We start from the raw sequence: 23,241 nt of genomic DNA, 5'->3' as shown, positions 1-23,241 counted from the left end.
AGATGAAAATTCATATGAAATGGATGCCATTTCCACATTGCAATTTTCAAAATTCTCATTAAGTACAAACTTAAAAAAAAAAAAAAAAACTACAACTTGAAATATATCTTAACCCTCCAAAACAGCTATTTTCCCACTTCAGGCACAAAATCCTTATTAATTATATTGCTTTTCTTTAGGCAAGAGAGCCTCTCTTGTACCACACCGTTACTGACAATATGTATGATATTACAGAAGTAAAATAACTAATTGCTTTTTAATTTTAAAGGTTTTCCAAATAATCTTTTATGCAGCTATCAGTGGAAAGTCTGTAGTTTAATGAATGTTTTTTATTATTACATTTTTAACTTTGAAAAATAAATTTGGCATCTCAATTACCTCATTGTTTTCACTGAAAAAACAAATTACCTTAAAAAGTACAAATCAACTTACATTTTTATTCATTAAGTCCACACAGCAAGAACACCATTCAACATTAATTTATGTAATATTTCATTTCATTTCCATAAACCTGTAAGAAAATGACAGTGTGACGGGGTGGTATCTGCTGTGACAGGGTTGTTCACTTTGAAAAGGTGGTAAGGACAATGTGTTTTAAAAGTAATTCGACCAGTGTAAACCTTTAAACACGGTCATTTGTGAAGTTATATATATATATATATATAATAAGGTATGTAAAATTAGACCATTGAGGTAAGATGGACCACCTCATTTGGACCATGGACCATGGCATTTTCTGTGTGGAGTTTGCATGTTCTCCTAGTGTTGGTGTGGGTTTTCTCCGGTTTCCCCTACAAGTCCAAGCACATGTGGTATAGGTGAATTGGGTAAGCTAAATTGTCCTTAATGTATGTGTGTGAATGAGTATGGGTGTTTCCCAGGATGGAAGGGCATCCGCTGCGTAAAACATATGCTGGATAAGTTGGTGGTTCATTCTGCTGTGGTAACCCAAGAATAATAATGGGACTAAGCTAAAAAAAGAATGAGTGCTGAGTATACTGTGTGTCCAATAAGGTTTAATCTGAACTGTGTGCTACTCTTGATGAAAACAGATCTGTCTGCAATTATGTTATAAGATGTGAAATATTTAATCATAAACAGTATCCTTCACTCAAGCATTCATAATCTGTCTGAGTGAATGACTAAAAATGAGTGTGTGAAAGAGATAGTAATGAAGTGTGTGAGAAACCAAACAGAGTTAAATTAAAAGAAAATTACTAAATTAATTGATTAGCCCTAAAGAATCTTTGATTTCATACATCTTCACATTCAAATAGGGTGCAGAACCACGCCATCACATCCCTTTACCACCCCATCACAGTAAAAAATGTGACAGGGTGGTAAAGTGCATCCAAAAATGTCTGCAAATATCCCATGTGGTCAAGTTCCTCACCTAGCATACATTTATTCAATCTGAAAATTTACTCTTCTTTGCTTTATAAATGTAAAATAAATAAATAAATAAGTTTACCCTATCTATTTTGCGTGACAGAGTGGTTGGGTAAGCTTGACAGACCCTGTCTAACAAGAAAAAAAAAACAGAAATGTAAATAAATTTTTGTAATTCCCTGCTTTTAGTCAATTCTGTTTTGTGATGTAATTTAAAGCAAAAGTACATCATTTACTGATGAAACAAGTTAGTGTGACGGGGTGGTAAGTCAAACTGGGACGCACACAAATCAGGAAATATTTACAAAAAATATATAAAATGTATAAATTAAATATATCTTATGGAAATAGAAACAAACATATAAACCTCAAAACAATAAAAACTTTGGAGGGAAAAAGTCATTTATTTGGTGATATTTTAGGTGCAAATTCAATGCTGATCAGCACAGACATGTGAAATCTGTTATGTAATCATAAAAAAGTATATAAAAAAAGAATATTACACTTTAACAATCATCATTTATAATGTATCATGCTAGCAGGAAGCCTTGAATTAATTACTTTAAGCTTTGGAAAAACAATTTAGGACATTTTTGTGCTTCATGCAGCTCATGAAAAGTTACAGACACAAATGGCACCCGTTTGACCCATAAATGTTTAGTAAAGCTTTTGATCAACTCCAAATACTGACTATATGTGTGTCTGTGCATGTGGGAAAGTGAAAAACAAGGGAGAAATGTATCAACAAGTCATGATTGCAACAGTAAGTAGCAATAAAAAGCTAAACAAAGACTCTTATTTTGGCGTGTCGTGTGACGTCATAAGGCTGCGCCGCTACTGTGCTGAGATTCAACTGGAGTAAGGTTTTTTTTTAAAGCTTTTTACAAAGATACAAACCGATTGACTAAAGTTTTAGGTTTTCGCCCGATGCTATGCTATACCTGCTGTTGACAATATTGTTTTAACCCTTTATACAATGTAGTACTATTTTATTCTCAGTAACTGAGGACTATGTTTAAATAAAGAAAAGTGTGTAATGAGTGTATAAAAGAAACCTTTAACCTGATTTATTTTTGGTTAATTACTCTCATATAAAGAAACTGTTGAAGCAAGTGTTGAAGAGAAGTTATTTTGTTTCTGTTCATTGTTTTATTAATTTTAAACAGGACATTTTTATTGTTTTGTTCATTTTAAACAGGATAAAGTGTCCAAACACAGAGAAAAACTCCTGCTGAAGCGACTGATCTCCACACTGTTATTAAGATGGCGTTTATTAAAGAGGAGAGTGAAGATGTGAAGATTGAAGAAACATTCACAGTCAAACAGAAAGATCTGCAGGAACAAACAGGTTGGATAACTTACTGATATATTTTTTAATAATAAGAATACTAAAATAAATTAATCTTGCAGCCCTGAGTGTGCTGCCTATTTCTCCTAAATGCACATAAGCACCCAGGAATGAGTTTATTTCTTGTTTCTTTGTTCTCATGTCTTTTGTCATTATTTTTATATATTATTAGTCTCCCATTTTCTCTATCTTCTTAAGGTTATTGCTTTTCTTGTTCTTCTACTGTTGGTAAAGTGTCCTTGAGCACTGGCGCTATATAAAATAAATAAAAACAATAAATAAATAAAAAAAGTTTAACTGAGCTGACGATATTTGACCTACACTATTCTCATAAAATATATCTGGTATTATGGTGATAGTGGTTTCTTAGTTTTTTTTTTTTACCATTTGCAAATGTCACGTTGATCACAATTACTTTTTTTCCATCAACTTCTTTTCAATTCTGACTTCTTTATGGGTTTAAACTTGTTTCTAGTAGTTGTTACTAGTTCTCACAGATAATGTCTTCGAATTGCATCATTATTATAACTAATTGCCAGGGCTATTGTGTTAAAACAGGGTTTCCGCGAGTCATAAAATGTTGTAAATTCCAAAATCCAAATTTCAGGCCTTAAAAAGTCTTAGATTTACTGAAATATTGTGTTGTAGGTCTTAAATCTTTTTTAAACAAGTCTTCATTTTCCTTTGTTTATGTTTTGCTACTCAATCTGGCCAAAACCCACACAATCACCAACAATCCATCTCAATAAAACTTTAAACTTTTTATTTAAAAAGGTCATTTTAACTCTATTTATCATAATGGTTTAATTATTTTCCTTACAATAACATATGTTTAAACATGCTCCATGTATTTACTCCTGAGGACATGACCTGGACAAATTGTTGTGCATAGATTTAGTTTATTATAGTTTTTAAAACTTTTAAAGCATTTGTTCATTTTTTATTCTAAAGAAAGTTTATGTTGGAAAAAACTTGTGTGGATACAAGTAGAGCTTGCTTGTTTTGACACGATATTTAAGAAATTTTGCTAAAAAATATCTAAAATATTAAAATGTATTATTATTCATTTGTCATTGTATTAATAAATGTATTAAATTATAATATGTTTGATAGGACAAATAAAAATCTTTTCATCTGGGGCATTTGAAAAATTCCTTAGCTTTATGAGTATAAAATTTTATTTATAATAGTCTTAAAAGTCTTACATTTAACTTGGTAAAAAAAAAACTGGTTTATAGTATGTTAAAAAAACGTGGATGCCCCCAATTTTAAATATGCTGAATGAAATGGACACTTAGATAATTAAGTATTATAAAACATTGTGCAGTATTCTAAACTATATGATCATGTGTTGGGACAACATGAGACAAAACTTATAGTGGAACAATAATGCTTAGCAATGCACTGGCCAACAAACTAGTCTAAAAATGACTTTTGCTGCTTAAGAAATTATTTACAGCGTGCTGATGAAATGCAAACATTTGAGTGTAAAGTTTGTCAGTATTGACCATATTCTTCATGTACCAGCAGGTGCCACCATTGTAATCTTTTTGCTTGAGACTTTTTTTTTAAGAATTAAATTTTAGATCCTAAAAACAGTGTTATACTACTTAGGCATGGGAAGATAACCGTTTTTAAGGTTTATCGATGTTTGAAAAAAGTCAAGGTTATAAAACGCCAATATTTTCTGCTGTACTGTTCCCACAGTATATTTAAGTTTTTTTATGTCTCGTTTTTTTACGTTTTTCAGGAGAACCGTATCTCCAGCAGAAAAGTTCTCCAAATATGTTGTTTTAAATCGTAAAGAATTCTGTGTTTCTGAAACAAATGAAGACAGCAGAAGTCAATGATTCATTAGAATTATTCAGCCTGACATGTTTACTGCTTCAAAATACTTGAAGTTTTTCGAAAGAAAATATTTTGTGTTCAAAGGGGAAAATTTGTTCGTTTTTTACCCAGACATTTAAAAAGAATATATTTTAGAGCAGTAATCACCGTACCATGAAACTGGTATTTTTATTCAAGGTTATCATGCCGTCAGAATCTTATACTGGCCCATGCCTAATGCTGCTTGATGTTGCAAAGCCATATTTTCTAATTTTCTTGTTTTTCTTTGTATGTATAGTCATGAACACACCTGTTTGTAGAGCAAGTAGCCGTTTATTATTCCTGGTCATTTCTCCAATAGGCAACTGAAGTTCTAAAACAATAGCATATGAGATCATGGCCCCATTTCAGAAAGAAGGTTAAGTGAAAACTCAAGAGTATGTTAACCCTGAAATGAGAGAAACTCTGGGTTTTCTGTTTCAAAATAGCTGGTTTGTCAAACTGGAGAAAGCAGGGTAAGTCAAGCCTGTTTCTAAAGGAGAGGTAAGTTTAACTCTTGAGTGGTCACTTGCTCTGAAAACCTAACCTGATCAGTAGCAGGTTTTATCCTCTAAACTCTGAGTTTCTGTCGGTCTCCTCCCCTTTTTTAAAGATGAAGCGGTATTTCTCACTTAGCTTTATTTCCAGCCACCTATTTTTATGTGCATTTGGATAGGCTATGAGCATAAAAAATCAGTTGATAGAAACATCATGATGCACATAACTTTTAAATTATAGTCATAAAGAAGATGCGTATAACTGAGTAGGATAAACTTTTTATTCGATGAGAAAAGATAAACTTACGTAAACTACAAAAGCACTTTTACTGAACAAATTCCAGTATGTGCATTAAAAAAGGTTTGTTATAAGAGATCATATAATGATGGAAATGTTTGTGAGTGGACAAACCATCAGGGTGAGCACACTGTAAAACATCTGAAATGTTGTTTTGGTCATTCTAAAATGCCTTAACCAATAAAGTATTATTGTTATTATATTATTAATGATCTCCAGTTTGGGGTTATTGCTGTGTCTATAGGTTGGCATTGGCTATACAACGGCACTAGAGGGAGCTTTAAGTACACAAAAGTTCTAGCTAGATGTATGTTATGTTGTTTGAAAATCGCCAGTAAAGAGCACATTAAAGGTGCATTAGGTGATCTTCCACAATGCTAACAGCTTAGCATAAATCTCTGAATCACAGTCCCTCCTCTGCTGTCTAGAGCCAAGCCTCCTTAAACACGAGCACAGCAAAAAAAAAAAAAGAAACTATATATATATATATATATATATATATATATATATATATATATATATATATATATATATATATATATATATATATATAATGTATATGTGTATGTGTATATGTTTGTTTACCCAATATATGCACTGATAATATCCACTGATTTTTATATAGTCGATCAAATGAACTTAAACTATTAAAAATGCAACAAACATTTGTTTTGGCCCAAACTACAAAAACAAACAAATGTAAGACTTACATTTAGTATTAGTTTTGCTTAAGTTCCACACTAGTTTGATCATGTATAAAAGTCTGATGCATCTCCAATTTGTTGTTTAATGTAATGTTTGCACTTGTTAGACTATAAATCTCGTCACTAACGCTAAAGTCTGATAATCCTCCATAGAAATGATCTTACGCTGACTTATTTCCTACTCAGTGGTGCATTGTATATGGTTGCCATGACAGCTTAAAGCCCTAAACTAACAATTCTGTCACTTACTCGTCCTTTGCTTGTAATAGGCCTAAACATGTTTGATTCTCTTCCTTATGTTGAACACAAAAGAAGATATTTGTAAGAATGCTGAAAAGCTGTATCCATTGACTTCCATAGTATTTGTTTTTTCCTGCTATAAAAGTTGTTACACCAATTGTAATGACGCAACCGCGGCTTGCGCGTGTTGTCTGAAACACTTCACTGCACTTGATCCGCGATATAAAGTTAATTACTATGCAGAAATCAAGCAGTGCGCACAAAAAATGATAAAGGCCGCGATGGATGCGGGAAGATTTTTTTTCCCCATCGCACACACGATGAGAGCTGATGGAGCGCTCACATTCTCTCTGTCTGTTCTAGTTACCCATCTATCTTTCTATTTTTCTTTTCATTTGCACCAGGGCCCGCGGTAACTTTATCACACGTTGTTTAGTGTTTTTATAACCTGCAACTCTTTATTTTACAAATTATTTGTATCATGAAGAACTGTGTGCTTCTCAAGCTTTATGAGAAGTGTCATATGTCTTTTCAGGTGCACTCAGAGGACAATCGCCTGTTATATCATTTCATAGATTGTCAGCATGATGTAGGCCTTTGTAATAATATTTATTCAATATAGTTATAATGACTTGCGGCTGGAAGGGCATCCGCTGCGTAAAAACTTGCTGAATAAGTTGGCGGTTCATTCCGCTGTGGCGACCCCGGATTAATACAGGGACTAAGCCGACAAGAAAATGAATGAATGAGTTATAATGACATTTATACATGATCAAACTAGTGTGGAATTTAAGCAAAACTAATAATAAATGTAAGTCTTACATTTGTTTGTTTTTGTAGTTTGGGCCAAAACAAATGTTTGTTGCATTTTTAATTGTTTAAGTTCATTTAATCGACTATATAAAAATCAGTGGATTTTATCAGTGCATATATTGGGTAAACAAAAATTGCTACCTTTTACTGTAATAAGTCTCCATCCCCAGAAGTGATTAAGGTTAGTACACAGTCATAGCCATACATGCAAAGATGTGTGTGTGTATATTATGGGTGGAGCTGAACCCGAATACGGTATTCGGAAAGGCACGAATAGCGTGTTTTTACGAATACTTATTTTGAACAAATACTTGAAAAATTATTTGTATTTGGGAGCAAGAAAAACACTATATCAAAAAGCAGCGTTTCCTCATGAGACCACAGTGCATGCCTGCGTGAGTGAGTGAGAGAGAGAGCCGCTCAGTCAGAAGTCGGAGGGCGCTTCTCCACAGCAACAGACAGAGAAGGCTCGGCTGAGCGAAAAAATACTTCACTGCATCACTATTTTTGTTAAATAGATTTTTGTACCTTAATTGGGTTCCAGATGCAGTTTATAAACTTGTAGCGGAGTTGAAGCAGAGTTTGATCGGAATATTCCATTACGCTGCATTTTTGACGTTTGCAATTGGGTGCTCTGTTTACACAACGTTAGCTCTGCTTGCGCGGTAATTTAGACAATAGACTGTGGACAGAGTAACGTTAACGTTCTTTTATAAAGGTTAAAACGATGCTTGTGCAGTTGTGTCGAATAGTATGCACTTATGGGAGTTATATTGTACGTCTAAATTACTGTCTTTTGCAGACAGCAAGATATATGCTATAGGCTAGTTAACCTTAGCATAGCTTCCCGTCACTTTTTATTAACTTGAAACTCCTCAAATACATTTGGGCACCCAGAAAAAGAGTGAAAAAGAGTGAGACTGCTGCTGAGCCATTTCTTGGTCCTTCACCAGTTAAAAAAAAAAAAAAAAGAAAAGGACCTTCAGGTTCTGTGTGAAAGCATTTTACAGTCAGTGGAGCTGCAGATAAAACAAAGTGATACTGTATAATGTGTACAAAAGTGAAATCAGCAGAGGCAGAGATATTAAACATCTGTCAACATCTTCTATGCGTAATCATTCATTCATTTCTTTTCCCTTTATGCAGTCCCTTTATTAATCTGGGATTGCCACAATGGAATGAACCACCAATTTATCCAGCATATGTTTTACGCAGTGGATGCCCTTCCAGCTGCTACACAGCACTGGGAAACATCCATACACTCTCTTTCACACACATACAATAGGGACAAATTTAGCTTACCCAATTCACCTGTATTGCATGTGTTTGGACTGTGGTGGAAACCGGAGCACCCGGAGGAAACCCACGCCAACATGGGGAGAACCCAGTCGAGGCTCGAACCAGCAACCTTCTTGCTGTGAGGCGACAGTGCTACTCACTGTGCCACCGCGCAACCTTCCATGTAATGTATTATCACATGCACTAAAAGCATCCTCTCCTGATACTGTCTGTGAACCCCCACAAGCATCAATCCCCTCAATCAGCACAGCTATGTTCTGCTAAATCCTCCACAAGCACCAAACCATCAACACAGCCACATTCTGCCCCAGCAAGTCAGTTTCAAACATAAAAAAAATAAAAAATGTAAAAAAACAAAAACAAACTTTGTGTCTGTTTTGTGGCTGGCAGATGACAATAGCAGGGCTGTATCTTTTAGTATTATATAGAATACTTTTGTTCTGCCAGATCTCCCAGGCAGGGTTTTATTTAGATTTATTTAGCTAATTTTAGTTTTTGGAATTCTGTCCATTGGAAAGAAGTTCTTTCAGAAGAAGAACAGTTTTTTGAAATATTATTTGTTTTTATTCTGTCTATTCAGTGTCAAGAACGGTGGTGGTGGGGTTCATAATATTCACAATGGTATTTTATTAATTGATGGTTTAACCATGGATGAGATAATGGCTTCTATGTTATTTTCTTTTCAATGACATTTCTTGTCACATGTTCAAAAACAACAACCAATATTGCATATCTATAATTTATATAATTGGTATAATTAAACAATACTTTCACTATAAAGTAAATTAGAAGTATAATAGAAATAATATATATTTTTGCGCCATTTTGAATTTTACTCGAATACAAATACAAATACTTTTCCCCCCTCAACAAATACACATACAGATACAAATACGGCTGTTCCGCACATCCCTAGTGTGTATATATATATATATATATATATATATATATATATATATATATATATATATATATATATATATATATATATATGTGTGTGTGTGTGTGTATGTACATACACACACACAGTATTCATAGCGCTTCACTTTTTCCTAATTTTTTATGTTACAGCCTTATTCCAAAATGGATTAAATTAATTTATTTCCTCAAAACACACAATAGCCCATAATGACAATGTGAAAAAATATATTGTTTAAATTGTTGCAAATTTATTTCAAAATAAAAAACCTAAAATATCATAAATGTGGAGAAAGTAAAGCGCTATGAATATATATATATATATATATATATATATATATATAAAAAAAGAAAATACAGTATGTCAAATGATAAGATCTCTGTGTGGAGCACTGGCTGTTGTCAGACTCCTTGTCAGATGTGCGCTATGCACATCAATATAGCAGCATTTGTTTTTTATGACACTGTATAACAATAGGCAACGTGGTGGCGCAGTAGGTAGTGTTGTCGCCTCACAGCAAGAAGGTTGCAGGTTCGAGCCCTGGCTGGGTCAGCTGGCATGAAAGCCGAAAAGAAAATGAATAAATGTATAACAAGAATTAATATTTTTACAGTACTGTGTATGTTGGGTTTAGGGTTGGGGTGGGGTTAGGCTTTAAAAAATACAATTAATTGGGTAATTTAATAGATAGCATAAATAATGCTCAATACAACTACTGTTTTTACATTACTGTGACAGTTGGATTTAAGGTTGGGGTAGACGTTAATAAAAAACAACAAATGTTAAATTTAATAAATAATATAAATAATTCTTGTTAACTTTTGGCTGCAACTGTATCTGATCTAGCAAAAAACAAAATACTGGGGTAAAACAAACAGTCATATTTTAAAGACATGGCAAGGGAAATGGACTTTAATGCAGTGCTTCTTGTCCGATCTGAGACCCACCTCATATTCGTATGTCTAACAGGCAATGAAGATCACAGATTTTTAAAGAAATCAGATCTTAAACGTGACAATTTTGAAATTGAAAGACAGTTCACCGGAAGCCCTTGGGCTGCCTGGCTAAAAATTAAATGTCTATGTGGATATAGCCTATCTAGCTAACACAACAGATGTTGCATTAGAATTTGTATGAATAGGATCATCTGTAAAAATATTTTAAATAGTTATATTATTTTTTGTTATTGGTCTTTAGTTTTTAAAGTTACTTATACAAATAAAAACAACTAATTGGAGATTTATATCATCTTGTCCCTTTTTAAGAAATAGTTACTCATTAAAAATTTACTCATGAGTAAAAAGAAGTTATTTTTTACTTTTACTTGAGTAGATTTGTAGACATGTAACTTTACTCTTACTTAAGTGAAAAAAAATTGTAAGTAACAGTACTTTTACTCGAATAAAATATTTTATTACTCTTTCCACCTCTGTCTCTTTTGCTCTCTCCTCCAGTTCTGGGTTACAGATGATCTCTTTTCATCTGCTTTTGTTTGCAGTTACAGGAGCTCTCATTTCCTTTTTCCTTTCTATACCACATCATTTACCTTCATGTTTGTCTTAGTATGTTATCCATCATTTGTGTGCATATTATTTTGTTACTCACCCTGTATTTGTTTCCAGGACCACTAGTGATTGAGTGTCTGGTTGTTTTTTCCCCATGGCACTCCCTCAGTGCTCACCCGACATGGTTTGATTTTTGCTTTTTCCAGGACTCACTCCTCAATAAAGACTTGATGTTTTTCTGCATTTGAGTTCACTCTCTTTTTTTTTTTTTTTTACTCAAGACACAAGTATTTTCTTTCTTATTTGTGTTTAATTTTTTTTAAGATTTAGACAGATTCAGCTTTTAAGGCTCTTTTGGTCTATGGTGATTTCTTGATTGCGAACATGTGTGGTAGTAATCAGGTCTGAGTGTGGCTAGAGAACTTACAGAGAAATTTACAGCTTTCAAATTTATGTCTCATCAATATGACCAAAATGATCTGGGATCAATCATATAAGAATCTGCTTAAATGTACATGTGTGTAATAAACCCCCGGAGGTTGATATGACAAGATCAAGCTAAATATGATCTGCTATGTTTTTACATTTAATGTGCATCAAAATTGAGGTTTGTGTAGCCAATGTTTTAGTGCATTTTTACTTCAGCTTTTGATGAGAGTTTTAATAATTTACTAAAAACAGAATTTTTTTATTTCAGACCTAATTAAAGACTATGAGGAGAGTAAAGAGGAGGAACATCGTGTCAAAATTGAGGGCAAAACTCATTTAGAGACTGGTGGTATTTTAAAAATGAGAGACAAGAGTTGTTTTACCTGCACTCAGTGTGGAAAGAGTTTGGCAAACAAAAGCAAACTAAAGATTCACATGAGGATCCACACTGGAGAGAAACCATTCACATGCACTCAGTGTGGGAAGAGTTTCAGCCACTCAGCAAACCTTAATCACCACATGATGATCCACACTGGAGAGAAACCATTCACATGCCACCAGTGTGTGAAGAGTTTCAGCAAATCATCAACGCTTTACAGACACATGAGGATCCACACCGGAGAACAACCATTCACATGCACTCAGTGTGGGAAGAGTTTCAACCAACCATCAAACCTTAATCTACACATGAGGATCCACACTGGAGAAAAACCATTCACTTGCACTCAGTGTGGGAAGAATTTCATCCACTCATCACACCTTAATGAACACATGAGGATCCACACTGGAGAGAAACCATTCACATGCACTCAGTGTGGGAGGAGTTTCAGCTTATCATCAACGCTTAATAGACATATGAGGATCCACACCGGAGAGAAACCATTCACATGCACTCAGTGTGGGAAGAGTTTCAGCCAATCAGCATCCCTTAATCGACACATGAGGATCCACACTGGAGAGAGTCCATTCACATGCACTCAGTGTGGGAAGAGTTTCAGCCTATCCTCATACCTAAATAAACACATGAGGATCCACACTGGAGAGAAACCATTCACATGCACTCAGTGTGGGAAAAGTTTCAGGCACTCATCACACCTTAATCAACACATGATGATCCACAATAGAGAGAAACCATTCACATGCACTTGTTGTGGGAAAAGTTTCAGGCACTCATCATCCCTTAATCAACACATAAAGATCCACACTGGAGAGAAACCATTCACATGCACTCAGTGTGGGAAGAGTTTCAGCCTATCATCATACTTTAAAAGACACATGAAGATCCACACTGGTGTGAGAGAGTATATGTGCTTGGAGTGTGAGAAGACTTTTATTACAGTTGCAGAATTAAAACGTCACCAGAGGATTCACACTGGAGAAAGAGGTTTACTTAGGAACTCTGAAAACACATGAGAGGATTCACACTGGAAAGGAATTGTAGACATGATCAGTGTGTACAGAGTTTCACTCATTCGGGGCAGCTTAATAAACACATGGGATGGTTTTTCGGTATGGTGTGAACACGTGTAGCAGCATAGAAAGAGAGCTTCCATACACACTGGTATTAATCCTCCTTTTTACATCATATATGATAGCCTAAACCATATTTAAATAACCAGGGGTGGGGGATACAAAAAGGCTAGGACAAAACAACCATTAAAACCTGAAAGATTTTTAGATTTTGCCGATTTCTTTAGACGGCATGTTTATCATAGATATCAGGTATCAGGTCCTGTTCCGTAAATTATGTTCATCATTTTGACAGATTTGCCCTCACAATTGTTCTGTAATCTTATAGTAATAAAAAAGCACAGTAATTTTAAACAGAAAGTGTCCGTGTTGCACTGTTAATGACAGAAGCAGTCTTTGCTTTCACCATTAATTTTGCCATGAAGCACACCTTTACCGTTGACATTACATCTCAAAATTTCGCTGATGAGTTGCAGATACCCGTGAGATATTTGGCATGCTGAATATCTGGAGCTGTCGGCGATTCAAATCATGCCGTGTAAAATGAGTTCTGACTGAATAATTATCCGCGATCACCTACAGAAAATGAGAGAGCAGCATCCACTTATGTGTGTGTGTGTACCTGCTGGCCAGCGGGAGGTTGGGGGAGAAGTTAAAAGTGCTCATTTTTAGTTTATTTGGACCCAAAAAATGGAGGAAAAACTAGTGGAGGTTTGACAGGAGCACCAGTGTCTGTTTGATGTTTCATAAAGAAAGTTAAAAAAAGAAATTGAGGAGAAATGGCGAATTCCCTTCAAACCCAGGTGAGCAAATATGTACATGTTCTACCCCATTAAAGGCGTCTTTCTCTGTATGTAGTTTAAAACCAAAATATATACAACGTGTTTTTGGCTGAGAGACGTAGTTTGGAAGAAGTTGTCGGCGATTCTTCCTATTGTAAAGTCATGCAATGTGAAAGCCCATGTCGCTGATCTATCTTGCAGTGTAAACTTGAAACAGTACTGCCTATAACTATGTGGACACCTATTCATTGCACATATTGCTGTCAATTTTACATTGTCGTTGTATTTTCCACTGTCTTTAGTTTACACTGTCTGTATTTTGCAGTGTCGTTGTATTTGCACGCTTTGTATATTGTACTGTCTGGAGCCAGCACCTAAGCCTTTCACTCATCATAGCACATGTGCTGCTGATGATGTGACAATAAGGCCGTACTCACACTAGGTACAGTTGCCTCAAACCGGGCAAAAGCACGCTTGTCCTCCCCCCCCCCCCCCCCCCGTCTCCCCCGACAGCCCGCGCTCACACCACAATCGGCACGCTTACGTCACCGCTGCTGCGCTGTTCAGTGAGAAGCACTCTCACTCAGCAGCACAGTGGAGATTCCTCTAGTTGTATCGTTTCAGTCGTTTGATATGTAGTGACATGCAGTCAAATATTTTGCCAAACAGTCCTTAGGGATGCAAGGACACGCAGTCAGATATTTTGCCGTACAGATCCGCCACTTTTGGCGCTCATAAACAATCATAAAGCCCTCGTGCTGCAGGAATGAGGTCTGCTGAAGGTGCGCAGCGGTCATGCAGTGAGGAGTTTGCGTCTTTAATAATCTACGGCAGTTTGCGTTCACTGAACAGTACAAATGATTAAGAAATTCATATGAAACAATACCTTAAAAGTCACGTCTCGCTTTCAGTTTCGGGCTTTGACGCGTTTTGCACTCACACTACTGGTATGTTTGTAGTGTGAGTGCAAAACGCGCCAAAGCCCGAAACTGAAAGCGAGACATGACTTTTAAGGGCCCAAGTGAACCGCGCTCAGGCCCACCTCTTCCAACCGGGTCAGGGCCGGCCAAATGAACCGTGCCTGATCCCAATTCAGCGCACTCACACTTCTCAAACGATCCGGGAAACGGGCCTGGGCACGGTACGGATGGCATAGTGCTAGTAGGCCATAAAAGTGATTTGATTTGATTTGAAACAAAGCAGTGACAAAACGCTAGCCCAGATAGTCATGCAGTGTGAAAACATCTGTGACAAGACTACTTTGAAAATCATGCAGTCTAAACTCGGCATTAAAAGCGAATCGTACAGCAAGCAACACCGACTGTAACAATTTTACTCCCTGTTTCGGAACAAACCAGTTGATCTGCAGGGATGAAAACATTCATCATACAAGAAAAATAGCTGAAGTAACAGGTATCACCGACGTTCGACATGAATTAAAGCGCATCTTTATGTCCGAGTTTTGATATGAATCATCAATGACTTAGAGGACAGGTGCACAACAGCGGCCATACCAATTCTTGCATACTTATATTGCAAGAATCAGATGCTTTGTTTCCAGTGAAGACTTAGAGAAACTTGTTCATGCTTTTATCAGCAGCAGGGTGGATTACTGTAATGGACTCCTCACTGGCCTTCCCAAAAAGACAGTCAGACACTTGCAGCTCATCCAGAATGCTGCAGCCAGAATTCTGACCAGAAGCAGGAAATCAGAGCACATCACACCTGTCCTCAGGTCTCTACACTGGCTGCCAGTTACATTCAGAATAGATTTTAAAGTATTATTACTGGTCTATAAATCAGTAAATGGCCAAGGACCTCAATACATTACAGATATGCTGACTGAATACAAACCTAACAGATCACTCAGATCTTTAGGATCATATAAACTAGAAGTTCCAAGAGTTCAGTCAAAGCAGGGTGAATCAGCTTTTAGCCACTATGCCCCTCGCTGCTGGAATCAGCTTCCAGAAATGATCAGATGTGCTCCAACATTAGGCACATTCAAATCAAGACTGGAAACACATCTGTTTAGCTGTGCCTTTACTGAATGAGCACTGTGCTGCGTCCGACAGATCGCACTATTATGTTTTTCGTTTTCGTTTTTTTCGAGGGTGTCAATGGGGCTCGAGTCATTAGGCAGTAAGGCTAGGTAGATCTGAGTGTCATCAGCATAGCTGTGGTAGGAGATTTGGTTCTTTCTCATTATTTGGCTCAGAGGGAGCATGTAAAGGTTGAACAGGAGAGGTGCCAGAATCGAGCCTTGTGGGACTCCACATGTCATGGGTGTCCACCTCGACCTATGGTCACCTATACTGACATTGTAACCTCTACCTTCAAGGTAAGATCTAAACCAGTGGTTCCCAACCTTTTTCTTTGGGCCCCCCCCCCCATGAACATATACAAACATTGGAGCCCCCACACCATATAAATACACACGCACGCACACAAATATGTACTGTGTATATATATATATATATATATATATATATATATATATATATATATATATATATACACTTTTCTTTCTTCTTTGGCTCTCGGCGAAGGCGGTCGCTCTTCTTCCCGCTCCGTCCCATATCTCTCCTTGCTAGCACCTCTTGTCTCGTCTTATTCTATCTCTGAGGCTCTCCTTGTCCTGCTTTCCAAACGAAAAAGGAATTATGGATTTGATCAACTGGTCTCTTAATGCAATTGACACCATCGTCTCAACGAGATCGCTGGGCTCCGGGGAACCCAGCTGTCCTGCGGGGACGCTCGCAGCTGGATATGTGATGGACGGGTGGGAGAAGTGGAGAGTCCTCTGTCTATCTGCTCTGTCTCTGGAGGATATTGAAGATATCTACCTATTCGGAACTTTGATAACAGGGTTTCTGCTGATGGGCTTATGCGGGGCCCTGGGATATCGGAAACTGATAAAAGCGGTCAGCGCAGCTCAAAACCCCACTAGGCTGGCCGGCTTGATTGAAACACTGATGGGTAGGGTCGCGAATCAGACTATGGTCCTTGACCGCAAACTGGAAACCATCGAGGTGAAGCTAGCGGCTCTGCAACAAATTTTGGCCAGATCGGGAGACGAGTGATGGACATTAAATATCTGTGAAATTGGCAGATATTGACCTAAAGTGGAAGTATCTTACTGTCTTTTTTTCGGCTCTCCTTTTACTCCTGCCAGACGGCCTCGGCTGGAAGTAAACAACTCCCTGGGATAAGCAAGATAAGCGGACGCTCTGAAATTCCTGCCCCTGTCAAGGACACCTGCGGGACTCTGGACTATGCAGGCTCACACACACACTAACATATCTACAGATAAACATTCACCACCGATCCCCATCCAAACGCCTTCGTGTGCTTTTACCCACGTGGGGCGTGGGCGGGGCTGTGACTTGCGCCGGAAATGGCTGCTGGACCAGTTGGCTGCCCGCACTCAACGGACTGTTTTCCATTACCCCTGTTCCCATCCCCTCTGTCTATGTTGTGTCTTGTCGGTGTGCTTATGCTAAGATAGGGCTGTTTTTCTCCCTTTTCTCACTTTGTCCTAATCAAGGGCAAGCTGAGGGGGTGTTTTTTAGCCTAACTGTCCAAATGTATCTTTCTTCGTTTCTAAATGCTACCTCCTAAGATCTGTCTCCCCTGAAAAGTTGTTTGTGATGTTTTGTGTATGGTCTGGGGGGTCCAATTTCGCTATACGAAAGTGTAGTGACAAATAAAGGCTTGATTGATTGATTGATATATGTGTGTGTGTGTGTGTGTGTGTGTGTTTGTGTAATATTAATATATAGTAATACGTATAGAAAATATTATTTAATCAGTTTTATCTTGTCTTGGCCTTCAATAAAACCAAAATCTAGGTAGGCTTTGTCATACTGTCTAATCTTTTTCTTCGCCTCTGAAGAATCACTGCATTTACATTTGTCTGCCATTTTTGTTTTGATTTTGCCTTTACGACACGTTGACAAGCAGATTGAGCGAGTGAGCAAAATTTAAATAATTATTTAAAGTTATTTATTTTAATTATTTTCACTATTATGTTGGAATTTAAAGCATGTATTTAGATTTTTTCTATTTTTTCTGGTACTTAAAAATACATATATAATGGTAGGGCTGCTCGATTTTGGGAAAAATCCTAATCACGATTATTTTGGTCATAATTGTAATCACGATTATTCAAAACCCTTGCCAGTTAAAGTCAAAACTATTTGCGCTCCTGAGATTTTTTTTTTTTTTTATATAAATATTTCCCAAATTATGTTTAACAGAGCAAGGAATTTTAACAGTATTTTCTTCTATTTGTTTTATTATAGCTAGAATAAAGAAAGGTTTAAATATTTTAAAACCAATTTAAGGTCAATATTATTAGCCCCCTTAAGCAATATATATTTTTGATTGTCTGCAGAATAAACTACCGTTATAATGACTTGCCTTATTACTCTAATTAAGCCTTTGAACTGCACTTTAATCTGAATGCTTGTATTTTGAAAAATATCTAGTAAAATATTATGTGCTGTCATTATAGCAAAGACAAAAAGAAATCAGTAATTAGAAATGAGATATCAAAACTATTATGTTCAGAAATAAGGTAATAAAATATTCTTTCCATGAAACAGAAATTGGGCAGTAAAAGGTTGCTAATATTCAAGAGGGCTAATAATTCTGACTTCAACTGTAAACATACAGTTATTTTCCACCCTGCAAAGGAAAGAGAAATAAATACAATAGAATAAAAATATGAAACAAACTGTGCTTTAAGCATCTTCACTGTAAGAAAAACACTTTAGCTACAGCAGTCCTTCAGTCAAGAGCAGCGAGGGTTTTCTCGTTATGTTTGTTTAATAATGATAAAAACAGCCGGCAGAAGGATTATAGCGCGCTGTATCTTTAATGGTTTCTCTTTCACGTCTTTTGATCCTCAACTCGTTTGTTTATTACACAAATGAGGGTTAATGTAAATAATCACTAAACACCGCGTTTTTACACCTATTTGACCATTAAAGCGCTCACGTCAAGATGACTTTATATGTCTGCGCTCCTCTGCTCGTCTCAGTGTGTGAATGAGAGTGAATGCTGACCGGCCGCATGCTTCTGACTGCGTGATCGTGCTGCACACACACATAAACTCTTTCGCGCTTTAAAGAGCAACACGTGTACAACTGGAACGTGGCAAAATATGAGGCAATTATCATTATTCTCGATTAATGCTTTTTTATAATCGTTTGAAACCGAAATCTAAACCGGATTTTCTATTAATTACAAAGCCCTATAATAGTGGAGCATTTTTATGCCTTTTTCTACCTCAATATTTATCCTCTCCCGCGCCCCCCCCTGTGAACTCTGGCGCCCCCCTAAGGGGGGCGCGGACCCCAGGTTGGGAACCACTGTACTAGAACATGCAAAGGTCTTGGCTTTCATTTTCACTTTCAGGAGCTATTCGGCACAGAATATGCTGTTTTGAAAGATATCTGAAGTAAATTGATGTTTTTGCCATCAGAAAGTTTTGTTTATGTTAGCAGGAAGTTGCTAGGCAAGAAAATGCACACATATTTAAATTCACAGCGAAAAAAGTATCAGACATGCATGCAGTCATTTTGACCAATATGGTAATTTAAGGCAGAAATGCTCAGTTCTTTACTGTTTTGTAATAAAAAAAATAACAATGTCAGAAAGAAATATACCGATAGTTAGAAAACGGCAGGGTGTTATAAATATGTTAGTTTTATTTCAAAGAGTTATAAAATTACAAAAATTAAAAACTCTGTGTATCTATCCACTCAAACCTTGCAGATGAGTGATTAATCCGCTTATAAATCAGCTGATTTGACGATGTAATTAAATGCTTTCTCCAAAGCTTGAAACACTGACAGTGATGTCATCAGCACACAAGCAGCCAATAGAGTTCAGCTTTTTCTGACGACTTCTCCCTCAAAATTTCATTGGCTGTGGTTTGGTAACTTGAATGAGCTGTTGGGGAATGAGTTGTTGTCAGATCATGTAGTGTGTGACCCCCCTCTTGTGGATCATTCACAGAGTGTTGCGTAGTGTGAACACCACAGAGATTAAAAGACAAAAAGTCAGGTCATGTAGTGTGAACGGCACAGCGATCTGCTGATGTTTAAAATCCTGTAGTGTGAACTAGGCTTTAGTTGCTGTTGATGTGTGGTTAGTACCTGAGCTTGAGCTGTGACTTCATGTGACAAAACCTGTATGGCTGCGGGATCCGTGGTGGGCGAAGTCTTCTGTAACGAGGAGACTGACACGGAGGGATCCATTATGCACTATTTATTAGTCAAGCTTCCACTCAAACACACAATATGCACTAAAGTGCAAACACACATCAGCAATAGTCTGTGAAGTATCAAGACTGGCGGTGAATAGACACAGAGGGGTTTACCAGGCATTGGTCGGTGGCAGGCTGCGAGTATCAGAGTCCGTGTATCAGGCGTGGGTCGTGGGCAGGCAGCGAGTATCAGAGTCCGTGTATCAGGCGTGGATCGTGGGCAGGCAGAAGGCGAAGCAGAGTCAGAAGCAGGCTGGAGTAATACACGAAGAATCAGGCAGGGAATAACGCTCAGAAATGCTGGCCGGGGCTAAACAAGACTTCGCACTGACTGAGTGTTTGTGTGCGGCTTAAATAGGGTATGTGGGTCGTTAACCAGATTCAGGACAGGTGTGTGCACAGCGTAAGTGGATGATTTAATGCTAGAAGTCTGGAGATGGCGGCCTCTGCTGGCCAGCGAGGGGAGTGATTGGGACCGAGTCGGTGACAATTACTTTGAAGTGATTTCTAACTCCAGACAATGAGGCTTTAAAAACAACTGAGATTTGTAAATTATATAATCGTTTTCTTTAATGTATAAACTGTATTAAAGTGATGTATAAACCTTTTCTGTTTTTTTTTTATGCTTTTTGTTTTCCTTTTTTCAAAAAGTTTTTTTTATTTTCTTTATAATGCACTATGATTGTATATTCTCACTTTAAAAAAAGGAGCTGGACCTCAAGCTCCTCCTTGCTGGATGGAGCTCAGCTCTGCCCAAGTGGCTCTGCAGTAAGTACCTTTTGAAATAAGACGGATTTTAATATAGTAGCAAATAAAACACTAATAAAAACATGCTTTTCAGTAAGTGTCTTTTTTCTCCATATGCTCCATCAAATCAGCTTTCTTTATTGAAAGCTAATATTTGCTTTTCACAGCACCGATGACTAGAGGTAAATTAAGAAACATTACCAAGTCACTGAGAAACACTTACGAGATTCTCCGCCTCTTTTGTTTCATGGCTTGAAAGTCTGCCTCCAGTACAGCTACAATTTTTCTGGAGTTCTGCTTCCAGTAAAAGAAACCTAAATGAGTACACAGAACATGCATAAAAGTTATTTGTGAGATTTCACATGTGAATGCATAAAAAGAAAACAAAAAAGTCTGACAACTTGATTACATGGTAAATAAAGGTGAATATTTTTTTTTACTGAAGCACCTCTTGTTGCTTCAGAGTCTAGAATCTCAACTGCATTGTGGTCTGTCAAAATTACTGGGTCATTGGTTCCCAGAGTATCTTTCACTTTGGCCATCAAAACCGGTACAGTTGCCTCTTGCTCTGTAAATTTTATCACCACCAATTTGCTGGTGTCAAGTTGGCCATTTTGAAACTCCCCCAGGCTGACAGTCCTAGGATTAATAACAGCTTCATTTAGAGTTTTGCACAACAATGAACATTGTGTTCATGTAAGAAAAAATACCCTATAGCCATGGACAATAGCTTAAAATCTTACTTGCTAAAGTATTTCAGACATTGGGCCCTGGGTGACAGTGAGGGACTCGCAGAGGTACAAGGTCTTGAAAACCGAAATTGGCTGCTTGTTGATGGCGTTGGTGCCGAGGCAGCAGCGTTGTCATTCACTATGTGACACCCATGGACCTCATAATGAGCTTTGTCTCTGAGATCTAATAGGCTGAAGTAGCCATCTGACCTCGGAAACAGTGCCACATTTGTATCATCTGTGAGGTACAGACTCTGGGTGCTTACCTATAAAAATAAAAAAAATTGTAATCTTTAATAATTAAATAAATACAAGTTATATATATATATATATATATATATATATATATATATATATATATATATATATATATATATATATATATATATATATATATATATATATAGGGGGGGGATACTAGTAAAAGAAATTAACTAAAATCAAATGTCTGACTTTAGATTTTCCAACCTAAAAATAACCAAAAAAGCTCCTTCAATAAATTTTATGTAGTATTTTTGTTTTTTAGAGAACCATAGCCTCAAAGTTACGACATACCGTCAGTCAGCGGCTCGTTGCGTTTTGTAAAATGTGCGATGCACCAGTATATTCTTTGATCTACACAACCCTGAACGCATGCCATGCATGCGCAGGACGTCACATTTTCATATATTGGTTTACACGTTAACAAAAACTTTGTAACTTAACATTTACAGATTTATACATTTTCAGTCTTAAAAACACCGTTGTCGTGTAAATCAACAGATGACTGCATAAAAGTTTCCTGTTACAGTACGAAAATGTTGTGTAATGTTAAATGGCCTAACGTTAGAATAAAGCAATAAAGCGGTGTTCTTATGTCAGCTACGTGGTTGCACCGACCTACCTGGAAGATTTTTGAAATATTCTCCACCATCATGTTCTCCTCCCTCAATGTGACTCTTTTAGCTGAGGTAAAAAGCACAAAAAATAACGACGATAAATGCTCCATTCTGCTGCGAAGTGCAAAATGTACCACCGGAGTCCAGGACACGTTGACGTTATCCGCGAACTGAACACGGCTATTCTTCCTTTAATTAAGAATCTTTTTGGCACGAGACTTCCGGTCTCATTCACTTCCATTCATTTTTAGACATTAAAAACTGCTCGTTTCGCTGTTTGATGTTGCAAACTGATATTTCCTTGTTATATTATTCTACTTGGTCTGTATAGTCATGCAAACATTTGTTTGTAGAGCAAGTAGTTTGATCGTTTTTTTGCCGTTTATTATTCCTTGTCATTTCTCCCATAGGCGACTGAAACGGAAGTTCTAAGACAATCGCGAAAACAGGCGCACTTTCGCATTTTAGAATAAGGTCAATACTGTACTGTGGTTAAGAAAATCTCTGCTAGTGACAAATAAATAACAAAAATAGACACAATTTAATTTCCAGATCAAATTAATTATTAACTTCTATAGTTAGGCTAATAGATTATGGATTTTATTTATGCTATTTTCTTTTAATATATTTTATTTAAATTAGCTCTCCTTATGGATGAACTATGCTCATTTACACATCAATTATTAGCAGTTCTGCAAAATATTAAAATGTGATATTTTCAGTGGTGTAAAGTAACTAATTACAAATACTCAAATTACTGTTAATACATTACTTTTTCTCAGGATTTGTCATTTATTGACTAAGTTTAAAAATCTGTCTTTTACTCTTACTTGACTACATTTTTAGTGCTGTATCTGTACTTTTACTCCACTACTTTCCTTCAACCTGCAGTCACTACTTTTTTCTTGTCTATAGAGATTAACAAAATTAGTCCTGTGATTCCTGTCCAATCAAATCACACATAGAAGGTAAATAGCATCATAATGAACTACCTCAAGGGTGATTTATAAATGCAGCAAACTGTTTGGAAGCATTAAACGTGTCCAAGAAGT

General features: G+C 36.6%; 1 protein-coding gene across 5 annotated transcripts in view; it reads left to right on the top strand.

Moving 5' to 3' along the window:
* The window catches only part of LOC137491225 (uncharacterized), a 481,743-nt gene extending 468,606 nt beyond the window's left edge, over positions 1 to 13,137 (top strand). Inside the window, exons 1-3 of one of the 5 annotated variants that reach the window (XM_087248945.1) lie at positions 689 to 827; positions 2,588 to 2,737; positions 11,576 to 13,137. In XM_087248945.1, coding sequence (XP_087105071.1) covers positions 2,653 to 2,737; positions 11,576 to 12,720 — 1,230 coding nt within the window. In that variant the 5' untranslated portion in view covers positions 689 to 827; positions 2,588 to 2,652 and the 3' untranslated portion in view covers positions 12,721 to 13,137. Of the gene's footprint in view, positions 1 to 688; positions 828 to 2,191; positions 2,253 to 2,559; positions 2,806 to 11,534 lie in introns of those variants that run through there. The other 4 variants (XM_087248943.1, XM_087248944.1, XM_088650505.1 and 1 more) reach the window with 4 other exon arrangements.
* Positions 13,138 to 23,241: the final 10,104 nt, after the last annotated feature.

The sequence above is a fragment of the Danio rerio genome, chromosome 4 (genome assembly GCF_052040795.2).
Source record: "Danio rerio strain M-AB ecotype USA chromosome 4, GRCz13ab, whole genome shotgun sequence".
NCBI lineage: Eukaryota > Metazoa > Chordata > Actinopteri > Cypriniformes > Danionidae > Danio > Danio rerio.
This window is presented reverse-complemented; position numbering and strand designations above follow the sequence as displayed.